Consider the following 25,977-nt stretch of genomic DNA (forward strand, 5'->3'; position numbering starts at 1 on the left):
AGCCTAATCAGATTCAGATGGAAAAAGATACTAAACCCAGATCCAACTAGCTTTTTTTTAGAGAAAAACGCTGGGGAGTTACCCCGGATTCTATTAATATAATAATAATAAGCAATTACATCTGATCACCCAACAGTGGCTTATCCTTCCAAAAAACTAAATTACAATTGCGCAGCATAAGAAGGATAGGCCACGAAAGCAAGATACTTCATTGGTATTGCTCAGATACCATGTGAAATGGAAAAAATATTTTATAATTCAACTTTTGATTCCATTGTGATATTGGATTTAAATACAATACAAGAGAGCATCCCGTGATTTAAGGGGATGAGATCAGATTACAACAACAAAAACAAAAAGGTTAAGCTTACATCTTGCTAAAAAATTCAAATGAAAGTAATGTATAAACAAGGAGACTTCACTGTAAAGATAACCATAAATGTAAATAAATTTTTTAACATGATCACCCTCCATCTATAAGATGCATCTGCCAAATGGGGCTCAACAACAGATCTAGGGTGATTGGGTGAAGTAGTACACAAAAAGTGTGCAATAACATTGCACATGATCTTTCCTCACCTGATTCACCGACAGTTAGTTTAGGGTTTCATAAATTTCAAGAGCATGACTATAACTTAATTGAAAAACTAAGATGGAACATTATAGAGAACTTAATCAATCTGGATTTGAGAGATGTTTGGACAAAGGCCTCCAACTTTTCAATCAAACACAATTTAAGTTTTCCTTATTTCCTTCTACTAAATCATAGTAACAAATAACTACTCATCAACTTATAAATAAAAAAAACAATAAACTTTCTAAGTGATATCCTATATAGAAGTAGCTGCTCTTTACATGTTCAGATTCACAAAGGCTTGACCACAATGGGAGTCCTCACGTAGTGCTTGCCATCAGACCAAATCAGCCTCCCAAAAGAATACTTTTTACTATTACCTCTCTTAGCTGCAATAGTCACTGTGAATTGCTTCTCTTCACCAACCTTCCCAAACTTCAAGCTTTCTGGATTCACTGACACAGAAACGCTGGGGGGAGATTGCACGCGAACCTTGTAAGTTCCTGGTGTCCCGACATTCTTGATGGTTCTCGAGACAGAAATAGGTCCAGTAATATTGACAACACTGATCGAAGGATAGTTGAGATCTGAGAATTTGGGTACATGAGATGGGCATGAATAGGCATGTCCAATGACTTTAGAAATAGATGATTTGTTGTAACCAACTGCACAAAGGAAATCAAGATAATCTTTGGTGCCAATGTCATAAACTAGGCCCGGGTCCACGGCTCGGTTAGGTCTAACATGGCCAGCTCCATAATAAAATGGTGTTGCTTTCACTAGAGATGCATTGCGGATTGGATCCTTGATATTATCATGCTGTCTTGCTTAAAAATCCAAGAAAAAAGAGACATGGTTTAGAATCTTAGATTAGACAACTAATTGTAGTTAATAAAGTATATCACAACAAGAGTATAACCCACAAGTAGGAAGTTTAGTACAAAATCTATTTTTTTTTTTTTGAAAGCTGCAGTTGGCTAATGCAAACGAATGTAACTTTTTTGACAATTGGCTCCAAGTAATTCATCAAGACCATTTTATAAAAAAAAGATATTCATTAACAGGAAGACTAAGTTTTCAATGTAATAATAAGTAATCAGCTCACCATTATCACTGTGAGGATTTATGCATGAGCACATGAAATCATGTTTTGAATTTTGATAGAGGTTGGTGGTCATAACATTTAAGAATACTTTTGAAAACTATTAAGAATACTTTCTTTAGCTGTTCATCTGTTTTTTGCCACCAAAAATCCATTGTTCACTTCTTATGTATAAATCTCTGTTGCAGAACATAATTAGAGAGGACAACAAGGTCAAGCTAAATTCTTACCTGTGGTCATGATTGCAGACCTGATAGCAGCAGGGCTCCAATCAGGGTGAGCTCTCTTAAGAAGGCCAACAATGCCAGAAATATGTGGGCATGACATGGATGTCCCAGACATTATGTTAAACTTCAGGGGCTTATCACTAGCTTCAATGGGTTGTACACCCTCACTGAAGGCTGCTAGGATGCTAACTCCAGGCGCAGTGACATCCGGCTTCAAAAGCAATCACATGACCAAGTCTAGTTGGTTAGTTTAAACATCATGGTTCATTATTGTAGCTAGATGCACGTCATACTGATATAGCAAAAAAAGTTGAATCAATTCAACAATTCAAACCTTGAGGACCTCTGGGGTAATGGCATTGGGCCCTTGTGATGAGAAATAAGCCATAATTGGTGAATGTTTCTTGTGCAGCTTTGTGGTTGGTTTTCCAATATATGCCACAGGTGACCTGTATATGTGCCACATTAGGTGCCATGATCCAATAAAACCCCACATTTCTACATGTTCGTCTAAGGACCTCGTTATATCTAAATCCCATCATTATCAATAACAAGGATTTTAGGAGAGCAGAGTCAGCAGTGTATGATAAGCATCTGGTGAAACAATTAAAAAAAATGGTAGAGTTTGTACTTTCAGTGTAATGCATTATGACGTATCAAGCATATCCTTCATTAGCCAGAACAAATATGTTAGAAGAGAGACAGACAAAGTGTACGTTTGGCATTAGGTGAAACATGGCCAAGCTCAAGAATTCCTAGAGTTTGAACTTTTAGTGTAACGCTTCATGTAATCTCAAACATATGCTTCATTACCAAGAAGAAGGGTGTTAAGAGACCATTACTTTGTAGATCTGATGTAGGCAAAGAGCTTTTTGCTGTCGATGGCATCGAGATGAGAAGCTGGAAGTACATGAGGACTAGCAAAGGTGTCGAACCTGGATTCCTGATTATTGCACACTATCATACCAACACCTCCAGCCTTCTTTACCACAATGCCCTGCATTACTGTTGAAATGTCTTGATCCCTCAAGCAAACTACAATCTTTCCTCTGGTCTTCGCGGGATCAAGTGAGTCGCTCCAACACACTGCCCTGCATAATATAAAGAAGGAAAGAAGAATGAATCAAGCTACGTAAGCACAAGAAGAAAAGATCAAAATACAGTCTCTCAATTAAAAACTACGTTTGCTTAGCGTGAACAAATAAGCATACTTACGCGACACTTGGGGGCGAAGTTGCAGATTTGACATCTGATGCATTCACAAGTGAATACAACTTCTTTGGCAGAGAACTCCTGGAAAGACTTAGTCCCTAAGTAGCACAAGTGATCATTAGAAGAAATTTACTACTTCACCTCAAGAGTTTATATCTATGAAACCAAGTTTTAGTGTCATTATAACACAAACCCAATTACTTGCATTATAAAAGCAACTTACCATGACACTACCACCTTTGAGTAGCTTTAGATAGGAAATGTGAAGAATAAGACACAATGGAATGAAAAGATGATAAACTCACAAAAGAATTCTAGTGTATATAAGCTTAGGTATAATAAAAAAATAAATGTCACTGTCATGAATAAAATTTATTCAACGATCACAAATAAATGTATCGGTCATATTTCAATGGCTAGTGGCTAACTGTCAGAGATAAAGGCCATCTAAATTATTAAATTCCAACGGCCAGATAACAACTAACCCATTTAACTCAATTAATAAGTTATAAAAAGAAAACTAAAAAAAATGGATCCTTAGAAAACAAACCATGATAAAAAAAACTATCAGATTGGGTTAATAAGATTTGCAACTATGGTTTCCATATCAATAGTTATGTACCTTCATTACTACCAAATAATCTCTGTGTCAACACATTTGGTTCTATTGGAGGCATGGAACTATTGAACTGGAAATCCTAGGTTCTAACCATATAGATGTGGTCAACATGCTCTATTAAGGGCCAATCCTTGACCTTACTGATGATTTAGTGCATTGTGAGCCATTGATTTTTGAAGTCTTTAAAATGCCTGGCTATACATGCTACAAACACATGAATATAACTCATTTTTTACAAAACAAATCTACAAACCTTGTAGGTTCAATATTTGCTACAATCTGCCGGGAACACTTATTCTTAAAAATAAATAAGATAAAACTTCTTGGAGTCCATGTGCTTGATCATGTTTCAACTAATACATCTATTACAGCCTACGGAAATAAAAAATTCAAGTGACATGCAATATTATGATGTAAAGTGATTTAGAAAGTGAAGGCACAAGCCTATAGGCTTGTTGCTGACCTTAAGTGTCTTGTTATTGCCGAGAAACACATAGCTGGGGAATTCTCTGTCCAGCGTGCTTGCACCAACAGTGACTATCCATGGAGCGACATTTACGACTGTGGATGCGAACGGCCCACTATTTCCGGCTGAGCAGACGGTAACGATCCCTTTGCTAACAGCATGGAACGAGCCGATCGCGATACTGTCTACCAAGTAATCGGCAGGCAACTGACCGCCCACTGAGACAGAGAGCACGTCGACACCATCGACAATGGCAGCATCAAATGCAGCAAGTATATCAGCAGGGTAGCAGCCTTGAGCCCAGCAGACCTTGTAGGTCGCTACCCGGGCCCTGGGCGAGCCACCCTTAGCAGTCCCACTGGCAAAGCCATACAAACTCACATTGTGCACCACATTGCCCCCTGCAGTTGATAGAGTGTGGGTCCCATGGCCCTCGCTATCCCTTGGGGAGGTGTAGCTGAACGGATCTGGAGAGCCAATGCCGGCAATGTAGCCCTTGTTGAAATAACGTGCACCGATCAGCTTCCTGGAATACAGCAATAATTTTCTTTGTCGCAAATATCCGGATAAAAAACATTTTAACTTTGTATTAAAAATGATAAAAATAACATACTTACATGTAGGCTGGTCAACGAGATACGAGCCCAGTTTGATGTGTTCAAGCTTGGCTCATTCTTGTAGCCAGCCAACCCAAGTTCGAGCTCATAATGAGCTCGAGTTAAATGAGCCGAGTTCAAGATGGCTTGTTTATTGAAAGAATACATTGGTTTAGAGCTGGAAGAAATAAGATTACAACAGAATACATGTAAAATATATTTTTTAGCAATTAACGATCTTATACTAGTCAAGACGAGCCACAAGCTGCTCAGCTTGTTTCTCAGCCCTACTTAAATGTTCCAATCCATGACATGTGCCCTAATGGCGGGTTTGATTCATGGAACGCACCCGCGTTTGAAACGTTGGAACCAACTGATCCGGTGGGGACATGTTGCTTCCCGCCCCTTAATTTGTATCTAAAATGGTTTTCCTACTCAATGGTCCTAGACAAATGCCACCTGGCATGTCCAGACCGTGTTTGTCCAGTGAAGCAAACATGGCTTAAAGGAACATAGACAATGCTTCAATATCACCATACCTGGACCCAACACGAACCAAACACTATAGGGTTCAGGTATGGTGATGAATAATAAGACCCGCTTAAGACTCGAGTCCGAACCCGAAGGTCAGATTAATACATGGACCCATGTATAATTTGTGAAAATTTATACCAGACCTGGACCCCGCCCAAGTTCTGACTGAGACCCACAATTTTCAATGTAAAAATGATAAAAAAAATATGGTTTTACTGGGTGTGGTCCAGGTCTGGCTCATGTAGTTCTTATCGCTCCAGGTATGTTTTTTCTTATAATGAACCCGATTAGACCAGGGTCTGAACCCAATACTATACCCGAAAACCGGGTCCAAGCTTGATTGCACCTGGGTCCAAACCAAACCTAATTAGACCTGTGTCTACAGCGGATACCATACCCGAAAACCAGGTCCAAGTCTAATTACACCTGGGTCCCAACCAAACCCGACCAGTTGAATCATGCCGGTATGCCAATTTTTTTATACTTTCACGAACATATATTTTAAATATTTCTTGGCAAGAACATAGAAATAAATTTATTAGAAAAATTTACAAAAAACAACTCCAACTTTTGGTCTATTTACAAACTCAACCTAACTTTTAAAACAATACAAATAAACACTTGAGAATGACATTGTCAACATTCGAAATATCTCAAAAAGTTAGGTGTGAGTTTGTAAATAGACTAAAAGCTAGTGCATGATTTTGTAAATTTTTCTTTTTTATTACTAATAGACCTATTAGAAACTATTAAAAATTTATACAAAATGTCTAAACCTGTTGTAGCGTGTCATGTGGCGTGTAAACGTGTCATTTAATAGCGTATCCCTGTCACAGATAACAACAGTACCTGTTGCACCGAACGCCATTGGAATCAGTTTGGTTTTGACAAACTCCTTTCCACCTGGCTGGAACAGGCCCATAACCTTCATCATTTAAGCTCTCTGATTCTGGCCAAACTCCTAATAAGAGTAATTAAGAAAAAAGTGAATAAAAACATTTCAATCTTAATTAACCAAGAGAATATATGATATGGAACACTGACACATGCTTAGCTTAACAATGCATAATTTGGTCGTTAGGGATCTCAACGACTCAGATAATATACGGCATCAAACCCGAATCCAATTAGTAGGATCCACTAGTCAAACTAGCTAGGATATTGGATTTTGCATCAGAAGCAAAGTCCAATTGCGATTAAGATCAGAATCTAACTAGAATTCGAATTTGAATACATCCAAATATGGTCTTAGCTTATCACATCAAAGTACAAATCCGATCAAGTCAGACTTGGTATTGCAAAGATCAGACCCAAGTCCAACCGGTTTACATCCCTATAGGTGTTTATAGAAAGCTTAAAGGACAAACCATGCATGCAAGTTAGGCACCTTAAAAATAATAAGGCTATGACAAGTTTTGGTCAAGTATTATTGAGGATGACCAAAACCAACCTGTTTACATGATTTCTGGGGCTGGTACAGGGTCCGGACTGATGTCCAACCAGACCCATAATAATAGAAATTCCATACCTGGAACCTATAAGGATTAAACGAACCATCTCAGACCATACCCAGTAATATTTATATAATATTTATCTTTTTTTACATTGAAAAAATGTGAATCTTATTAATAACTTAGGTCACCACACCCAGCTTCAACCTGGTAGCAAAGGAGGCCTCCCAAGGGTTTCGAACAATGGCTGTCTCATGCTTACTGATAAACCACACTTACCCCTAACTTGTGAAGGGGCTTAAAATAGGAGAGTTAACGAAAGGAAATGTTATTTATTGAAAGATAAACAGTGGCCACATAAATCTGATGATTGTAGAAATTGTTCGAAAGTAAAGAATTAGTTATTAAAAGAAATAAATTAGGGAGTCGTACCTGTATCAATATTGGCAATAATTACATCCTCCCCAAACTTAGCCTTCTCCCAAATTGAGTTGGGCAGGACCTTGCCTTGCTCACTCTCCATCCCCATGAACTCCCATGAACGAGTCGTGTGAAGAACGTACGCCCTGTTAGGGAATACGGAAACAACACTGGAGAGCTCTGTACCAACAACAAGAAACAAGAAGCATGTTTAGTTCAACTATCGGCCCATAACAGGATATCCAAACCATAGCAGTGGTTTCTCCATGCCAAGCCAAGAAAAAAAATCAGAGAAAAAAAATGTTGAGTTTAGCTTATGATCAGAATAGACATTAAAAGCAGTGGGAAATAGAACAAATAACCAAAAGAAGAATTAGGATCAAGTGCAATCAATTTGTATAAATGCAATGTGCCGCTGCACCTCATCACCCTCCATCTACTGTTGGACCCAACTCTGACAGGAGGGTGATCGGCACATTGCATTTGTGAAATGTGATTGCACCTTATCCTGGCCTTCCAAAAAAAGTGAGCCATTACTTGATAACTGGGCAACTTCATCTTCACTTAGAGTGGCAGCAAACCCATTGATGTGATTTGTGTAGGAATAAAATATTGAATCCTTGGCCTTCTCCTTGCTGTGTGCATGGATTGGAGGGATATATAGAAACAGGTGTTAGAACAAATTATGTATATGCTACATGCGTACAGAAGAAATTAACTCATTTTGGCACTTTTCTATACCTTCCTAGAACGGAGCCAAGCAGATCATAATGTGAATCTGTGATCAGTTCCTGATTAAATATTTGATCGGATTCCTGTGAATGTGCTCCCAGGTACACTACATATGACTTCCATCATCATAAGAAATACACTCGTTAGATTTTCAACCAACTAGAGAAGCGCGTGCGAGCGCGCACACGCACACAGGCGCGCACACACACACACACACACACACATATATATATATATATATATATATATATATATATATATATATATATATATATATATATATAGAGAGAGAGAGAGAGAGAGAGAGAGAGAGAGAGAGCTGTATCATCAAAGAGCAAAAAATCCAATGCAAAATCAGATGATTTTGCACGTATAGTCTTGACTGCCATTAAAGACGTGGTCGGAAAGTAGGCCTTCAGCAGCGGTCGAAAAACACCAATATAAGGACCATTTTTTTTGACACGTGACTGAATGCCATGCGTCCGAGACTTGTTCGACCCTTCAACAATACGGGTTATTATATATATATATATATATATATATATATATATATATATATATATATATATATATATATATATATATATATATATATATATATATAGAGAGAGAGAGAGAGAGACTTTTTGTACTGCAAATATGGGCGTTAGGAATAAGCAGAAAACAAGGAGCGGACAAGAAGGTGGTAGCTTGAACTTCCTCCCCATTCTTCCAATCTTCTATCGTTGATGAAACGATGACTACCTTCTCTACATCTACAATTCTTATAAGGTCGATTCTTAAAAAAGAAACTTATTTAAAATGGCAGGTACAGATACGTCTGACTTCCAATTATCGAAGGCAATCTTGCATGCGTACTAACATAACATTATTTTCTTGATTGATTCTTCATAAAAGTAGAAACTCTTTTTGGAAACTGCATACTAACAAGGAAAGAGGTGACTGTTGGTTTCTTATTCTTTCATGTATGAGCTAATGAGGAAAGTTTGTGTAGGGAGGCTTTTAATTTTGCAATAATACTTGTATAACTGGTAGGGGGCCTTCTTAACTCCAGCTTGCCTATGGGGGAAAATGGAATTTGAATTGATCGCAATTTTTCAAGATTAAATTTATAAAATATGAACGTCTCATTAAATTGTAATAAATTTTAATTTATTTTGCTTATGAATATATCGTGTTGTTCATTATATTTTGATATATAGTTGAAATTTTTATTTATTTTTATAGGTTTTTACTGACTTTCTATTAAATTACATTAAGTTGTTTATAATATTTTTGGATTTTTTTTTTTTTTAATCTCACAAGGCTTTCTCTTTGAGAAGATCCCAAAATTGTGGGATTTATGGCAAATGTAAGCGCCATGAAACTTACCCAGGATTACACAATGTTGGACCCCACCATGTGTGGTAAACCTCGGGAGTGAAATTGGTTCCACAATCATGCTCCCAGTGAAAAGATAACAATGTTGAAATGGACTGTCTTCTTTATGGGGTCCCTGTTAGTAAAATGCTAAAATATTCTTTAGGGATGACCAGTGTTGTGAGAGGCGTACCTGAAGCGTACGCCTCAGAGGCGAGGCGCACGCTCAAAGTACTGAGGCGTTGCTGTGATGCGCCCCTCATCAACCTCCGACCAGTTGTGACCACCGACCACCGGAGTTGCTGTGCTGCAGCTGCTGCTCAGTCTTCTCCGACCACCGGACGACCGGCATATCCCTCGCTTCCATACCATCTGGGCGCATGGTCCTTCTCTTACTGCCTCCCCTCCCACCGCTTCACTTCCATACCAGTTGTGAGAGGCATACGTCTCAGTACCTGAGGCGTACGCCTCAGAGGCAAAGCACAGGCTCAACGCCTCGCTTCACCTCATCGCATTTAACAACCTTGGGGATGACAGTGGACCAAGGAAAAATAGGGTCCCACCCTGCCTCTCCCAATTTGGACCTGGAACAGAGGACATGAAACGGAGATGGAGGCGGAGATGGAAGTTAAAATCAAAACCCATGCAGCGATGAAGGTGGGAATGGAGGGCGAAATTTTGAGATGGGGCGGGGTGGGAGACCTTGTCCCCCGCCCCGGTGCACTATGATCCCTAGTCTGCTAAGTATATAGAAACTTAGACCTTCGAATCCTCTTGAACTTTGAAATGCCAATTATTTTGCTTCTATTGAACCTTTTTTCAGTAAATAAATAATATACACTGTTTTGCCGACACCCAATTTGGATATGGAAAGACCGACCCAAATTGAAATCAAATTCACAAAGGCCACCCATTGCTAAGGTTGTAACAATTGATATTTGAACAACACCTTACACCATCCAGGACTTTACTACAGTCATGCACTGCTCATTAGTAGGTTAATTATAATGACCTAAGGGTAAGTTGTAACTAGCTTGCTGTTATGGTGGGAATGGAGGGCTGAGCAATTAGATGAGCTGCTCATGAGCTTAGCTCGTTCAGGCACTTCACTCTCGCCAATTCTCTCTCAAATGTTCTAGTCAGGTCTCATTTTTGTTAGGTCCCAAGTTAGGTCCTAGCAGAAAACATGGTTGTAGGTGTTTTCTGTCAAATCTGAAGCTGTAGATGTGTTCAAAATTGTTTATTTACCAAGGAACATGTTTTGGATCAAATCAATTTATCAAAAAAAATGATAATCTTCTGTCATCAAATTTTAGAATATGAGCCTTTGATTTTTTACCCCTCTAAAAAACACATGCATAGAAAATACCTAATTGAATGCATATTATCTACCAAGTAAACTATGATAAACACATCTATCGGTTTAGATCAAGCAAAAATCACCTGCAGCCATGTGTTTTGCTGGGACCTAACACGGTGCTAAACAAAAATAGAACCTCCGTGTGTGTGTGTATATATATATATATATATATATATATATATATATATATATATATATATATATATATATATATATATAGAGAGAGAGAGAGAGAGAGAGAGAGAGAGAGAGGCCCATAACAATGGACGCACAAAGCGCCTGCTGTTAGTGGACGCTTCTCCCCTGTTGATCCCACATGGATCAGCGGCGAAAAGGAAATTCCCTTTTTTCTGCCCAGGGCATTAGCGTTGAGGTGTAGCAAGGTGCTCCACCAAAATCTGAGGCGAGGCGAGGCGTAAAGCGTAAAGCCTAAAGCGTAAAGCATAAGCCTCAATTTTTTTTTAACTTAAAAAAACTATAAAAAATATCAAAAATTATAAATAAATAAAAAATGTTTTATTGATGAAGCAAATACTGAAAATTAACATTGAAAAGAAATAAAAAATCTCTATATAAATTCAAGAAAAATAATATTTTTTATTCATCAACAAACTACCTCCATGTATATCAAGTATTTATACAAAAATAAAACCTTAATCTTATTTTTAAATTTTTGTATCAAGTATTTAATTTTGTTACTAAAGCATTTAGGTTTTATACTAAAGCGTTTTCTAGGAACATTCCAGTAAGGTGGTGGTGGCTGCCATGTCGAGGAACACCCTACCTGTTTCCAGGCAATCAAATGCCAGCCAAAGATGAGAAAGTTCCAAAACCAAGAGTCAAAAATTACAATAATGTGTTGACAAGAGGCACCTGAAACAGTTTCAATAGAATGAATACTACAAATGAAACACCCCTATGAAAAGAAAATGTTAGGGAGTATGAAAAACAAATGTGCGATGGCACTCACCTTCACAAACTATATAAGTTAGCATCTATGATTTACAAAGAAACAATTGCATGTTTCTCAACTGTGGTGAAGATGTTCACCATCTAATCCTTCCCTCTTTTGTAGGAGCATTGACATTTCATTTAATCACATATCCAAGAAATGTAAATCAACTCCTAAATGTGAATCCCTTTAAGGGGAATCTTCTAAGCATGAGAGAGAGAGAGACTGTGTGTTTTATCAGAAAACATAAAGTACTGGAAACACTTTTTTTTAATTTTACAGATATTTATCTGCAGTAAAGGTAGTTTAGATCATCTATTTAGTCATCCATCTTATGTGTAAAAGAAGGGACTAGCATTCTATCATAGGTTGTCGATAAAACTTCCAGAAGATCAAACTGATCTGTGAGCACGCAAAGACAACTGTTTCACGTGTTCATGTTGATAAACCTGATATATCCATCATCACCATAGATATAAAACATTCCTAGAGAGACCAATATACTAAGCAAAGAATTCCTTTAACTGGCCGAATATGATGGCTTCTAAGAAAATTCAGAAAATTTACATTAAGATGTTAAAATCACTCCTTCAGTACTTGACAATTGTCACATATTCATTTGAATAGGTCGGCAATAGTTTTTCCCTATTATGGACTCATGATATTTTATTGGCTTTGGAAATCAGGTGCAGAAAAACTAACTTTAGGCTATGCACGTGTACCTTTTTTTTTTCTCAAGAAAAGATGCATGAACACCATTTTCATTTTCCTTATTTTGTCTATGGGAAATGCAAACAGCAATGTTTAGGCAAGGAGAAACTGTTTTCTGTAGATTGCATGTAAGAAAAAAATGAGAGATGAGAGAGAGAGAGAGAGATATAGTACCTGTTTTTGGGCTCGACCAAGAGAGAAAAAGAGAGAGACTGTTGTGAGAGATGAGAAAGAGAAGCTACGTGAGAGACTAGAGAGAAAGAGAGTCTGCGTGAGAGAGAGAGAGAGAGAGAGAGAGAGATAAAACCAGAGAAAGAGAGAGGCACGAGAAACAAACAAGAGCTATCAAAAAAATAAAAAGGCCCCAATCCTAATTAGGCTCGAGGGCCCTTTGTTTAAGCCCTAAATTTTGATCAAAGCAACGAGGCATATGCACCTCATCTTGAGGTGCACCTCGCCTCAAGGCGTGGGATTCAAGGCCTATGAGGCGCATGCCTCAAGGCTTTTGAGCTTTATACATGTGCCTCAAGGCATAAAGCCCCTCGCCTTGAAGCGAGACATGCTTTTTGCCCCTTGAGGCACATTTTTAATAACACTGGCCCAACCATATGAGTGTTTTGGATAACTTCATTTTGGATCCTACGACTTGATCCGCCCAACCATATGAGTATTTTAACCAGAGTTATCAAAATTTTCTTAGAGAGGTAAGAAGCTCACTTCTCTAAAACTCAACTTGAAAGCACAATACTGCTTACTTCCAAAACTTTATGAAAATCTTGATTCCCTTACCCTTCTTTTATGCTTCTCACATGCATGATCTATACTTTCTATATATTTTTCTCATGTTTCTTTTCATGTATTTTCTCTTATAATTTCACTCACTTCTCGTGTACTTTCTTTAAATTGGTAACCATCACTATTAAATTTTAATAAAAAATTAACTTTTTTACGAAGAAATCATAAAATATAAGAATAATCAATTTTATTTAAAATTTTATTTGCTTCTTGTTTGATTCCTATTCAGTTACCATATTGCTTCAGTTTTTATTCTTATTTTGTTATCGAATTGATACTTCGCTTCTCGTTTCTTATAAATTTAAAAATGCATCGCTTCTCGCTTTTGCTTCCTGTATCATTTTCCGCTTTCATTTCCTAGTTCGGCAACCTTGGTTTTGACAGATTTATTATGGATTTTAGTCATGTATGTAGATCTCAAATTGAAACTAAATACCAAAAAATGTTTAAATTTTGAGTAGTTTGAGTAAAATAAGAATTGATATTTTTTGATATATAAATACTTTAATCACTATCATATTAGATCTAATTATAAAGTTTAACAAAATAATACAGATTTTAACCCTGATTATGGATTTCAAACTAGATCTAAGTACCAAAAGATATTTAAAATTTGAGTAATTTGAGAACAAAATAAGAATTCATATTTTTTCTATATACATATGCAAAAACCATACTACATCATAAAACCCTAAAATGCAAGAAAACTAAATATAAATAAACCAAAAAACCTTAAACTACAAGAAAAAGAACCCATAAAGTTAAATTAAAAAGGACCCTAATTCAAACTCTAATAAAAAATAAAAAAACCCTATTTAAATACAAGAAAACTCCTAATAAAATTAACTATAAAAATCCTTAATTAAAGAAATTTAATTCAAAACCTACATCAAAGAAAAAAACTCTAATCAAATAAAAGAAAATCAAAGACAAACCTCTAATTAAGTCAAAGAAAACCCTAATCAAATTGATTGTAAAAAGCATTGATTTAAATATTTTGTTTCAAAACCCTAATCAAGGAAAAAACCCTAATCAAATCAAAGAAAAACTTCAAATCAAATTAACTATAAACAACAACAACAACAACAACTACGCCTTCATCCCAAAACAATTGGGGTCAGCGATATGAACCAACAAAGAAAATCATTCTGGGTCTTCCACATGAATCCTTCTCTTCCAATCATTTCTATCCAATGCCATGTCCTCGATGAGGTTCAAAGCCTTCATATCCTTTCCTATCATCTCCATCCAAGTCTTCCTAGGCCTACCCCGACCTCTTTTAACTAATATATTTCCCATAAAAAATTTACTATAAAGAACACTAATTTAAAAAATTTGATTCAAAGCCCTAATAAAAAATTAAATAAAAAAACTCTAATTTAAGAAATTTGATTCAAATCCCTAATCAAATAAAATCAAAGGAAAAAACCCTAATCAAATTAAATAAAAAATCAAAGAAAAATCCTCATCAAATAAAAAAAACCTAATACAAGCCCTAATAAAAAAATTCTTACTTAGAGCCCTCATCAAAGTTATAATCAAAGCCATAATTAATAATAATAATAATAATGAGAGAGAGAGATCTGGGTGCTGTCGCCGGCGGGCAGGCCACTGGCAAGGCGATGAAATCTTGGTCTCGCCACCTAGCCACAACACAGGAGAGAGAGAGAGAGAGAGAGAGAGAGAGAGAGAGAGAGAGACCTCAGCTTTCACCAGAGGGAGGGTCGAGAGGCGCCAGAGGGAGGTTTGCAGAATTGTCGTAAAAGGTCGGCAATCAATGTCGGGGGCTGAGAGAGAGAGAGAGAGAGAGAGAGATGAGGTCGGGGGTGGGGCGTGTATTACTTCTGGCCATTTTTTTTTTTAACATTCCCCCTTCCATGTTCTTGGTGTAATGGGAGGTGAAACACTGTTCCACAAATGTGATAGATGCATGCAACACGACAGACGAGCGTTGAGTGCATCCAGTGTTTGAGCCGAAAGAAACATCAACATTACTAAGTCATGGGATCAACAAAAAGTTTAGCCCGCGAAAACAAAAAAAACAACAGACCCAAAAAAAAGGGGTCGAATGCACGAAGGCAAAACATAAAAATAGAAGAACACAAAGATCAGCCAGGGTCTTGAGGAAGAGAAGGCAACTGAAGGGGGTGGATAACATCTGAAGAGAGGCACAAAATTGCGTACACATCAGCCAAGATGCAATGAATGAGCTTATTGAAAGCAACCAAAATTTGTCGAAAGATTGCATTGTTGCGAGTCATCCACACAACCCACCAAGAAGTAAGAAGCCAAGTTCTCCAGATCAGCCGCCAGCGCTTGCAACTGCGAACCTGTGGTGGACCCCACAGAAGGTCGAGCATGAAGGATTCCTATCTCATGATTACTTCAGGTTGATTCCACGTACTTTTAAAGAGATCCACAAAGATTGGGCAAGCCCAAAACAGATAGTAGGTTGATTCTTCTGTCGCTTGACAAAGGATGCACCTACTCGGATACTGAAACCCCACCTTCTTAAGGAAGCTGTCTGTCTGTACCCTATCGTGTAAAATTAACCAGGATAAGAACCAAGAGTGGGGAGTTGGCCCATTTGCCCATAAAAGATGCTCAGAAAGCCAGTCAGCCCCAGGAGGAAGAAGAGACCGATACAGAGTTCTGGTGCACAAAACACTGCTAGGCGTAATTGCCCATTGTAAAAACTATGCATCAGAATCGGGATCACCATCTTGCATGAGAACGAAAGACATGGCCTTAAGCCATATGTGACGCAAGTGCGAGATATGTAGCTTGTAGGGATGATGAATATAATGGATCGACTCAAGGGAACCGTACTTAGCATGGAGCAGAGGAGCATACTGATTGCCTGGACGATGCACCATCCATCATTGTTTCACGACGACAGCAATACTTCTTAATCTGGGAGCGAAGATCCCCAGACCGGCCATACGCCTTGGTAACACCAAAGAGTTTCAACCAACCAGGTGGCGCTTCGTCTGAAGGTGGCAACCAGACCAAAGAAAATCTGCCATCAAACTGGAGAACTTCTTCTCCACACCCTTAGGCATCAGAAACATGGACATAAAAAGTTTTGGGATAGAGGACAAGACGTGCCTAATAAGGGTAAGCCGACCGCCGATGGATAGGTAGGATGCCTGCCAGAAAGGAATTTTTGTCTGGACTTTTTGGATAGTGGCAGTCCAAGCAGTTGAGGGGATGCACTTTATTTGTAAAGGAAGACCCAGATAGGAAATAGGTAAATCCAAAGTTGCGCAACCAAAAATCTGTTGTCCGGCTGCCAACAAGGAAGATGAGGCATTGAACATGGACAAGCAACATTTACTATCATTAAGGGATAAACCCGAAAGAGAGAGGAAAAACTGAAGGATGAGGTTGAATCTCAGCATCTGTTGCACGGAAGTGTGGCCGAAAATGATCATGTCGTCAGCATAGGTTAGAATATGATGGAAAATTCTTGGATGCCGATGTGATCGATTATGCCTTTATCCGCTGCCCTCTTGAACAACACCACAAGACCCTCAGTGATGTCATTAAATAACAAAGGGGAGAGAGGGCAACCTTGCTGAATACCACGCCCAGCTTGAACTGCCTACCTCTTGCTCTGTTAAGCTTAATCAAAGAGTGAGCATTTGATACCAGCTCGTGCACCCATCGAGAGAAACGACGATCGATGCTGAAGTTGGTAAGCATGTGAAATAAAAAAGGCCAATGGATCGAGTCGAAGGCTTTATGGAAGTCGAGCTTGAGAGAGAAGAAAGGCTGATCGCTGAGATGCAAAGAGTGAAGGACTTCTGATGCCAAGATGAATGAGTATTGAATCCGCCTGTGGGGGATAAAAGCGAACTGAGAGTTCGAGAAGATTTGAGCAGCGACGACTCTGAGATTATTGGCCAAAACCTTAGCAATAATGCGGTAAAACGCACTCATAACCAAAATTGGACAAAACTTTGAGATATCAGAGGTTGTCACGTCTTTTGGGATGAGAGAGACAATGGCTAAGTACATGTGAATCGGTAGCCGACAATTGCGATGGAACTCAGCAAAGACATTGATAACGTCATGCTGAATGCAAGACCAAAAGATATGGAAGAAATCCATGGGAAAGTCGTCGTAGCCAGGAGCTTTCCATCCTGAAAGACCATTGATAGCTGAAATGATTTCAGCGTCAGCGAACTTAGATTGCATAGTTCTAGCTTGAGATTGATCAATAGCCTGAACGAGAAGAGGGCCAATAGTGTCGTTGGAGGAGGTCTGGGCAACATAAAGGGTCTTGAAATATTGAGAAATCGTGGGAAGGACATTGTCGGCAGAGTAACTGACTCCCCCAATGGAGATAGAGGGAATAACGTTCTTCTTGTGGCGGTGTGAAGCGTAGGAGTGGAAGAAGCTAGTATTGTTGTCACCAGCCGCAAGCCAATGCACCCTCGCCCGTTGTTTCTATCTAATTTCATCCTTGATCCGCCATGTTTGCAGAAGCAAAAAAAAATCAGTGGACTTGGCCTTTAAGCTATGAATAGTTGAATCGGAAAGGGATTCTGGGAAAGACATAGAATGATGAATGCTCAACAACTCTTGCTCTTAGGCATCCATTTGCTGGAATTTACTGATATTATGATTCAGAAGCCAAGCTTTGATATCGCAGTTGAGGCGAAAAAGCTTCTCATGGCACCGAATGATGGCCCTGACTGTAGTAGAAGGCTTGCTCCACAATCGATGGACCACAGATTCAAAGTCGGGCTCCTTCAGCCACCACTTTTCAAAGATGAAAGTCCTTGCAAAGGTTAAACCTTCCCCCCAACGAGTGACAACCTGACTATGGTCCGAGACAAAAGAAGGAAGCAGGAAGTATGTGATGTCAGAGAGGATTTTCAGCAGATCGGGGAAGACGAGCACTCGGTCTAGCAGCCTATAGCACAAACGAGACCTTCTATTCGACCAAGAGAAAGGCTCGCCGGTAGGAGGAACAAGGTAAAACTGCTGTTGTTGGGCAAAATTCTGAAAACCCCGCATAGAGGCAGTTAGAGAAACTGGAGGATTTGAGTCATGAATAGACAACAAGCAGTTAAAGTCCCCTATAAGAAGGTGCAACTCCCCAAAAGAACCGATAATTCTACTCAAATCAGACCATAATGTGGGTCGAAGAGGAGGATGGTTTGGGCCATAGACAATAGTGATTGCCGTTGTAAGGGTTCGTGCTTTCAAGGAAAGGGTAATCGAAAGAGAGAACAAGCCATCGTCGACTTGAGAGATACCCAGAGAAGGCTTTGCGAGAATAAGAATACCACCAACATAGTGGACCGCAGGCTTAAAGAAGAAGTTTGTCCCTCTCCAAATTTCAGAAACGACAGAGCGAGAGACATCTTCCATTTTTGTTTCGCATAGGGCAACAAGATCTGGCGAATCCAGCTTGCCAGGAACAAGCGCTTGTCTGAAGAATCCAGACCTCTAATATTTCAGCATAGAGTCTTCATAGTTGAAAGTTAGCAAAACTCTGAGGGGTGCAAGCTCTGACTGAACGTCGAGGAGAACCACCAGCATGGGAGGCCGAGGTGTGCAGGTTGCAACGACGCCATCGACGGGCAAAACTGACCCAAACATCTGATTGAGGGAACAAGTTGGGAGTCGACATATGAAGAACGACCCCATATATGGTTGCCGCAGAGGAGGGGAAAAGGTCAGAGACCGCAGCAACAGATACGAGCATGACGTTTGAGATATGAAGCAGTTGTTGTGAGGAAAGAGAAACATCAAGAAGCCGTGCAACTTCATCAACTTCGATACCCAGCATAGAAGAGAGATGACTTTGTCCTACTGCAGGATCAACACCCGCAGGAGGAGAGTCTCCAAAGGTAAATGTAACTGGCTCCCCAGACGAATTACGGCCAACTGCCAGATGTGAAGGGTGGCGAAACATGAAGTCCGCGGGAGATAGGAGGAAAGGAGCCTACAAGTTGATAACCATGTAGTTGATAGCTCTATAAGATAGGGCATTGAAACCCATAACGTGAACCGCCAGGCCATCAGAATGCCTGCATGGGAAAATAATGAAGTGTGGGTTTCCAAAATACTGATGCTTAAGAGAGCCACACATGTCTCTAGAAGCCGCCACAAAATTATGCAAAACAGGAGCACGGGTGGAGGCATCGATAGATAATGGCACAACGACCTTGACAGTAGAGAAATTAGAAACGTGAGCATGTGAAAATGGGATGGTGGCAAAGTGTTGGGCATAAGTGTCATAATCATAGGCTAGATTCTCAAAATCCTTGATAGCGCCAAACAAAGAGGCTCTTGAAGACTGAAAGGATCGAGAACCGAGAAGCCACCTGCCTGGAAACAAGGAGGGCAGATTCCAAAATAACGGGTTTTCGAGAGGAGCACCAACATCACCATGCATCGTCAAAGCGCCTCTAGAAGGATCACCAGTAGAGCATTCATCATCGGTAGGATTTTCATCGTCTTCGAGAGCACCTACCAAAGATGATGATGGCGGTAGAGAGGAGGGGGAGGCTATTGGAGCATCGAGCAAGCTTGAACAACCACCGAAAATAGAAGATGATGAAGATGGTTATGTGGCTGACTGCACGAAGGCTTTTCCGGTGAACAACATGGGCAATGTTGGTGATTGGCTGATCGGAACCCAAATAGATTCGATTTTGAATGCCTGAAAAGATGATTTGGGCTCATGCATGTAGTTTGCCAACCTGCACCCAAGGAGAGAATGAGGCATGACGCTGGGGCATCTGTGATCTTCCACTATCTTTGCAAGAAATCGACTTCTGCCATAAATAGCAATTAGGGTGGGCTGTGACACGCTTACTCTTCCAGATTGGATGCCACCGAGAGAGAAAAGATGTGGCACACCGATGGAATGCAACACGCTTTCGAAAGTTAAGGGAAAAGCACTCAGCGCACCACTAGTCACCAGGCTTTGCACGGTGAAGCTGAGCGCAAGAACGAAATCCAGAGAAAGAAAGTTGCCAAGAGGGCTTAACATCCTGCCAATCCCTGTTGTTGCCCCAACTAGGAGAAACCCGAAAGAAAAATGGTGCGCGAAGCAACGCCCAAACCGCGCAACTCTGAAGAGGCTCCCTCCTAACAGCGCGGATGAAATATCGAATATCCTGGGGAAGGAGCAAACCTGAAGCCACACATGAAGAAAAGACGACTGAAAGAGAGGAGAACAACTTAAACGATAGCCGAAACAGAAGAGCAACATGAAAACCCCATCGTTGGAAGGCAAAAGTCGCGCCCCAATTATTTAAAGTGTCTTGAATGTAGAGAAAAGCTTGTTGGTTGACATGCAAAGGGTGGTTGGAACCTATACCTCAGAAGAAATATGGCGAGGAAGACATGTATATAAGCTGACTGACGTTACGACTCTTTTGAGCATCAATGGCGAAGCCGAAATCAAAGATGGAGACTGAGACATACGAGACAACGACTTTAAGAGAGGACCCCAATAGGCATCTTCTGCAAGAATAGAGACCAAAAGAAACCCCAAAGGGCAACTCCAGAAGTAGCAATGGTTCACGGTTTCACACAGTAGCCTTATTTCTGCTGCAATCTCCCCCAAAATCCCTACCACAGGTGCGACAATCCAAGGCTACGCTGCAATCCACAACTACACACCACAGAGAGAGAGAGGAAGAGGTACCTTAGCACTGCCAGCCGTTGTTGTCACCGAAACGTCGCCCGCTCGCTCAATCTGCTCGTTATTCTCTCTCCGTGGATGGCAAACGTCCAGGTGAAGGTGTCCTCGGTTCCCTACGAAAAGCTCAACTCTCTGCAAAATGGGCGGCGGGGAGAGTGCAGATCTGCAGCTCCCAATAAGAGAGCGCTGCTCCCCTTTAGGTGGGATTGTGGGAAAAGGGGGAAGCAATGTTGGAAGAGGGATTTCACTGTGATGGGTCGCTTCCCCGCTTTGGACGAAGATGGCGGTCAACGCTGGAGATGGCCACAACAGTGACAGAGGAAGCGGCCAAATCGGCGTTAAAGTCACCGAAAATGAATGGCCATCACCGTAGAGGGAAAGAGAAAGACCACAGTGGAACCCCTCTGTGAGTAGGTCTGCAGGATGGATGGTAGTGGCGCAACAAGAGGATTCAACGGTGGAAGGTGATGAGAGAGAGAGAGGTGGTCGAGAAATGGAAAATCCAGCAAAGTACGAATTTGAAGATGATTCAGGAGATGGGTTCTACTGCTGATGGAGATCTGCAAAGGAGTTCGACAAGAAGGGTTGGCTGAAGCTTGACGTCTCGAAGGCGGCCGACAAGAAGGGACTAAGAAAAATGAGAAGAAGAGAAAGAGGTTACCCACGACATTGGGTTGTGGCTCCTAGACGGCGACTGTTGCGGCTCGGCGACTGGCTGGGGTGAGGGAAGACAGAGGAGGCGCAAAGGAATGGGTTTGGTTGAGGGAAAGGTAGAAAAGAAGAAGACTGAAAAAGGGGAAAAGAGGAAGAGGAGAAGGTTGCGATGGTCACGGCAGCGACGCGGGATCGTCAATCGACTGGGGTGGGGGAAGAGGGAGGTTGCGCACAAAGAGGGCGCTTGGGTGAGTGAGAGAGAGAGAGAGTGCATCCAGTGTTTGATCGTGGTGTTGTCCAATGCGCACACAGTGTCCAGCACGATGTGTGACCAAACACACCCTTAGTGTCCACTCCAGTTTGTGATGAACCAATTTTTTAAGAGGACTGAGTATGTGCAATCACCAGGCAGTCTTCTTTCTTTGTGGTATATCTTGTCAGTTGTGATCCTACAGAAGATGAAGAAGATGAAGGGCAAATTAGGTGCAGCGGCACACTAAAGTGTGCAATGTGATTAGAAGTGGTCATGATAGTGAGTGAGTGTAAAAATTAAGGGTATCAAGGGTTTGGTTCGGACCCAGGTAGAATCAGACTTGAGACCAATTTTTGTGTATGGTATCAGGTTTAGACCTGAGTCTAATCGGGTACACTAGAAGAGAAACCAAACCCGGACCTGATAAGAACTACATGAACCAGACTCTCAGACATACTAGGTAAAATAATATTTTTTTTATCATTTTTACATTGAAAAATTGCAGGTCTTAATCGAAACTCAGGTCGGGCTTGGGTTTATAAAATTTCAGAAACTATACCCGGATCCATGTATTAATCAAATCTTGAGGTCAGGGTCTTATTATTTATCACCATACCCAAAGCTTATAGGGTTTGGTCCTGGTACCAGACCCAATGACACCCTTAGTGTATATGTGTGTGTCACATTTTTTTTTGTTTTTAATCTTTAACGAGAGGAAACCCTAATTTCGGTGATGTGGACCATGTGACCTGGAAGAGAATGACAACTTGCTGAATTACCTGCCGTCAAACTGTTAACACCCCTTGGTTGTCTCCTTGCTCAGGAGTGAGTCTTTTGGGTTTGCCTTTAAGGCAAGGGATGCTTATTTAACTCTTGATGTTGTCACAAATATTTGTGCATTAAGCACCTGATCACCCTTCATCTTGGAAACAAAAGGCCCGTCAGGTGTGGGGCCCACGATGACCTGATGGAGGGTGATCGGGTGCTTAATGCACAATTTCTGTGCAATCATATTACACCTGATCCTGACTTGCTTGAACATCTTAAGACAGCCCACCTAGCTAGGGGTGGTGAGCTCCTACGCATATAATGTGTTACTTATTCTTTATAACCAAGTTGACAGGACGTCACAAGTTCAAAACCCTTTTTGGTTGCAAGGTCGAAGCTGGGTGGACTCTCCCGTGGGCAGGAGGAGACCTTAAGGGTTTTACCAACCCCTGAGAGGACCTAACGGTTTGTACTTGAGTAGGTTGAAAAAAGACATGGCAAGAATGACTTTTGGTGGAATATACGTGGAAAGATACAAAGTTCACCATGCAGTCTAATTAATACCTCCACATGTCCCTCAACGTTTTAACAAAAATAAAGTTAAAATCCATAATTTCAATCCATAAGACCTCAAGAGAAACCCAACCACCACCATCTAAAATAATGGTGTTGAGTAAAATCAAACCACATAAATGAGTCAGAACAAGTGAGAAAAGACATGTCATTCATCACTTGTGTTTATCACCACCACCCCACTCCCCCGTACCTACCCACACATGGGCCTATAGGATTTAGAAGGGTCAAACTTATATTAACATCAAGTTTTAAATCCAAACATGCAGTTGATCCAGACTATGATTTCAAAGATTTCTGCCATCGGAAAGACATAAAAGCAAAACCTTCGTCTAAAGAGGCCAACTAATAAGAAATGCATAGACCATTTAGCCGCCATATAATGCTTTTCCAGGTCTAGTGATTAATGAAAGCTTCAAATATAACAAATTCTTTCTAAATGAAACTCTTACAGGTTTCACATTCCTGATTCTTGTTGTCAACCATTGCAGTATAGAAAACCTCTACATGTGATGCAGCGCATCTGGACCCGCGTTTGAAAAAAAATACGTCATTGGGTTCAAACATGCAAATTTTGATTTTTGAGTTTCTGAAATTTTAGAATTAGATTTTGATCTAGCAACACGATTTATTAGCATTTAGGATTTAATTTTTTTATTTTTTATTTTAGGATTTTCTGAATTTGAATTAAATAATCAGATTCAGATATAAATCCAAGAGCCCATTAGGATCTTTTGATCTTTTTAATCCAAGAGATGTGTTCCTTTCCCATCGCCTGCAAATAAGTGCAGGTCGCAGTGATTATGATTGGAGGTGTTGGGCGTTTGTCTCATGGAGGCTGATATGGTTACACAAGAACGAGAGACTTTTCAAAGATACAACATCTAGCATTACTCTATGGCAGGTTAGGATCAATAGAGAGCTGTAGGAATGGAAGAAATTGATCTCGAGAAATCGTGGAGGCAATGTTGCACCTTCTACTATGCATGCTTAACAAACTCAGTATTTAGTTTTCTAAGTGTTTTGGGACAACAAATGATATCTTGTCATTGGGTTTCTCAGTGCCTAACAGTATGCTGCAACCCGTGTATGTATAAATTGAAAAAGTATATATAATTACAGTATTTAACTTTCTTCTTTTTATAAAAAAAAAAATCAAATGAAAGTAATGTTCACACAAGGAAACTTCATTCATGATAAGGATAATAGTAAATGTAAACAAAAACTTCAACATGCTCACCCTCCATCTTTTGGATACATCTATCAGTTGTGGAGCTCAAATACAGATGGAGGGTGATCAAGTGCAAGAACAAACTGTGTATCCAACTTATTTTTGGAAAACAAAAACAAGTATTTTTCTCAATTTAGAAAATTGTTTTAAACGTGGGTTCGAAAAACTGGATTCGAATTTGAGGAGATGTTAGGTACATTCCTCAAGTTAATAGTGTTTCCTTTGATGACAAAGGATCAGCCTAACTAGGAACTCTCGATCGTTCTATTTGGAATGACAGTGTTGCAGTGATTCATACCTTTTGGCGAATCCTAAAAAAAAAAATTTGGTGGTGGGAATCACTGGAGTTCATAAAGAACACGTGGCAAATAATATACAAAACGTTAGATTATCCAAAACATAAATACACACATTAAATAACTAAAATAAACATAAAGAGAAGAATCAAATCTCACATCGGGCTTAGGTAGCCCTTTCTACAGTTGACGAGCACGGAGGAACATGGACAACACTTTGACTAAGCACGGGCTCCAAAAGACTGATGAGATAGGGATCTAGGTCTTAGGCTACGCTAGTCGGCTAGGTCAAGTGGGTTAGGTGGGTTGACTAAGCTATGTTAGGTTCAGTCAGGATTCCGACAAATTAACAATGCTAAGGGATTTGAAGACCAAATGAAGAAATATGAGAGAAGGCGTCCCTAGTTATAGCTTTTTGGGTGGATTTGGATACATTTTTTGCATATCCAAGATCCAACATGATGAATTGTTGCTAGGGGATTACCTTTGAATGAAAGATTGAGATTCATCCAAGTTTTGATCCTTGGATGAAGGGTTTTCGAAAAGAAAGGAGTTTTGAGAATGTGTGGTCTTCCATTTATGAGTTTGGAAGGTTGAAAGGATAAATCTTGCTCAAGAGGCGTGATGAAAAAAGGTGACAAGGCGTTAACAACAACTGAGCTAATGATAATTATTGACCTCTGACAATAATTCCTAATAAAAAAATTCCCTGCCGATAATTCTTGAAAACTAAATTATCGTCAGTGATTTTTTGGAAAAAGTGCTAAAAAAAATTCGTAATATTTGAATTGTTCAAAATCGGCTAAAACTGGCCCGACATGCTAACTTTTTTTTGCCATAACCTTCCGCTCTGATGTCTGTTTGAAATGATTTTTGTTGTATTTGAAAGCTAACATTCTAAACTGTAACTTATCTTGAGTAAAAACCAAATTCGATTCTTTTGATAGTAAAAACAAGCAATCAAAGTAAAAATTACCTAAAAAATAGGTTTTTGTACTAAACAAGTCAATTTGTTTTGGTTATAACTTTTTATTCTGATTGAACTGATTTTGGTTCTTTGAAAAAATGAAATCCTTTAGTTTAATTTATCTTTTTGACAAAAACCTTGAGGATGTCATTTTAGAGGCCAAAAATGAAGTTAAGCCAACAATACTTTAAAATGAGCCGAAAATACAGGATTTTGGTACACGAAATGACTCGGTCAGAATTTGTGTCTATATACACCAAAAGTTGGAAATCACATTGCACATGCATTTAGTTTAGAGTTTCATAAATTTCAGAATAACTTAATTGAAGAAATAAATGAAACACTATGGACAACTTAATCAATCTGGGTTAGAGAGATGTTTGGAAGGACTCCAAGTTTTCAATAAAGCACAATTCAATACTTAATTATTTTATTCTACTAAATCATAGTAACAAA

The 25,977-nt window shown here is 39.6% G+C and overlaps 1 protein-coding gene across 1 annotated transcript; it reads right to left on the reverse strand.

Annotated features, from left to right (window-relative positions):
• Positions 1–563: 563 nt before the first annotated feature.
• On the reverse strand, positions 564–22,698 carry LOC149818341 (subtilisin-like protease SBT5.3). Its single transcript, XM_089986201.1, has 12 exons — positions 22,594–22,698; positions 20,783–21,322; positions 7,943–8,049; positions 7,739–7,836; positions 7,214–7,381; positions 6,180–6,291; positions 4,198–4,726; positions 3,119–3,213; positions 2,746–2,994; positions 2,238–2,352; positions 1,907–2,114; positions 564–1,401 (listed from the first exon to the last, which is right to left on the reverse strand). Exons 1-12 carry the CDS (start codon positions 22,696–22,698, stop codon positions 866–868), a joined length of 2,862 nt encoding a protein of 953 aa, XP_089842327.1. The 3' UTR covers positions 564–865.
• Positions 22,699–25,977: the final 3,279 nt, after the last annotated feature.

Source organism: Nuphar pumila, chromosome 13 (genome assembly GCF_984573655.1).
Source record: "Nuphar pumila chromosome 13, dmNupPumi1.hap1.1, whole genome shotgun sequence".
NCBI classification, from domain to species: Eukaryota; Viridiplantae; Streptophyta; class Magnoliopsida; order Nymphaeales; family Nymphaeaceae; genus Nuphar; species Nuphar pumila.

Bases quoted from the DNA above. Each gene is read 5' to 3' on its own strand.
- LOC149818341 (XM_089986201.1), bottom strand. From the start codon at position 22,698: ATGATTGCACAGAAATTGTGCATTAAGCACCCGATCACCCTCCATCAG. The intron at 4,727-6,179 runs GTACTGTTGTTA...GCTGTATTCCAG, and splicing joins AATGGCGTTCGGTGCAACAG to GAAGCTGATCGGTGCACGTT. The intron at 1,402-1,906 runs GTAAGAATTTAG...TGGATTTTTAAG, and splicing joins GTCTGCAATCATGACCACAG to CAAGACAGCATGATAATATC.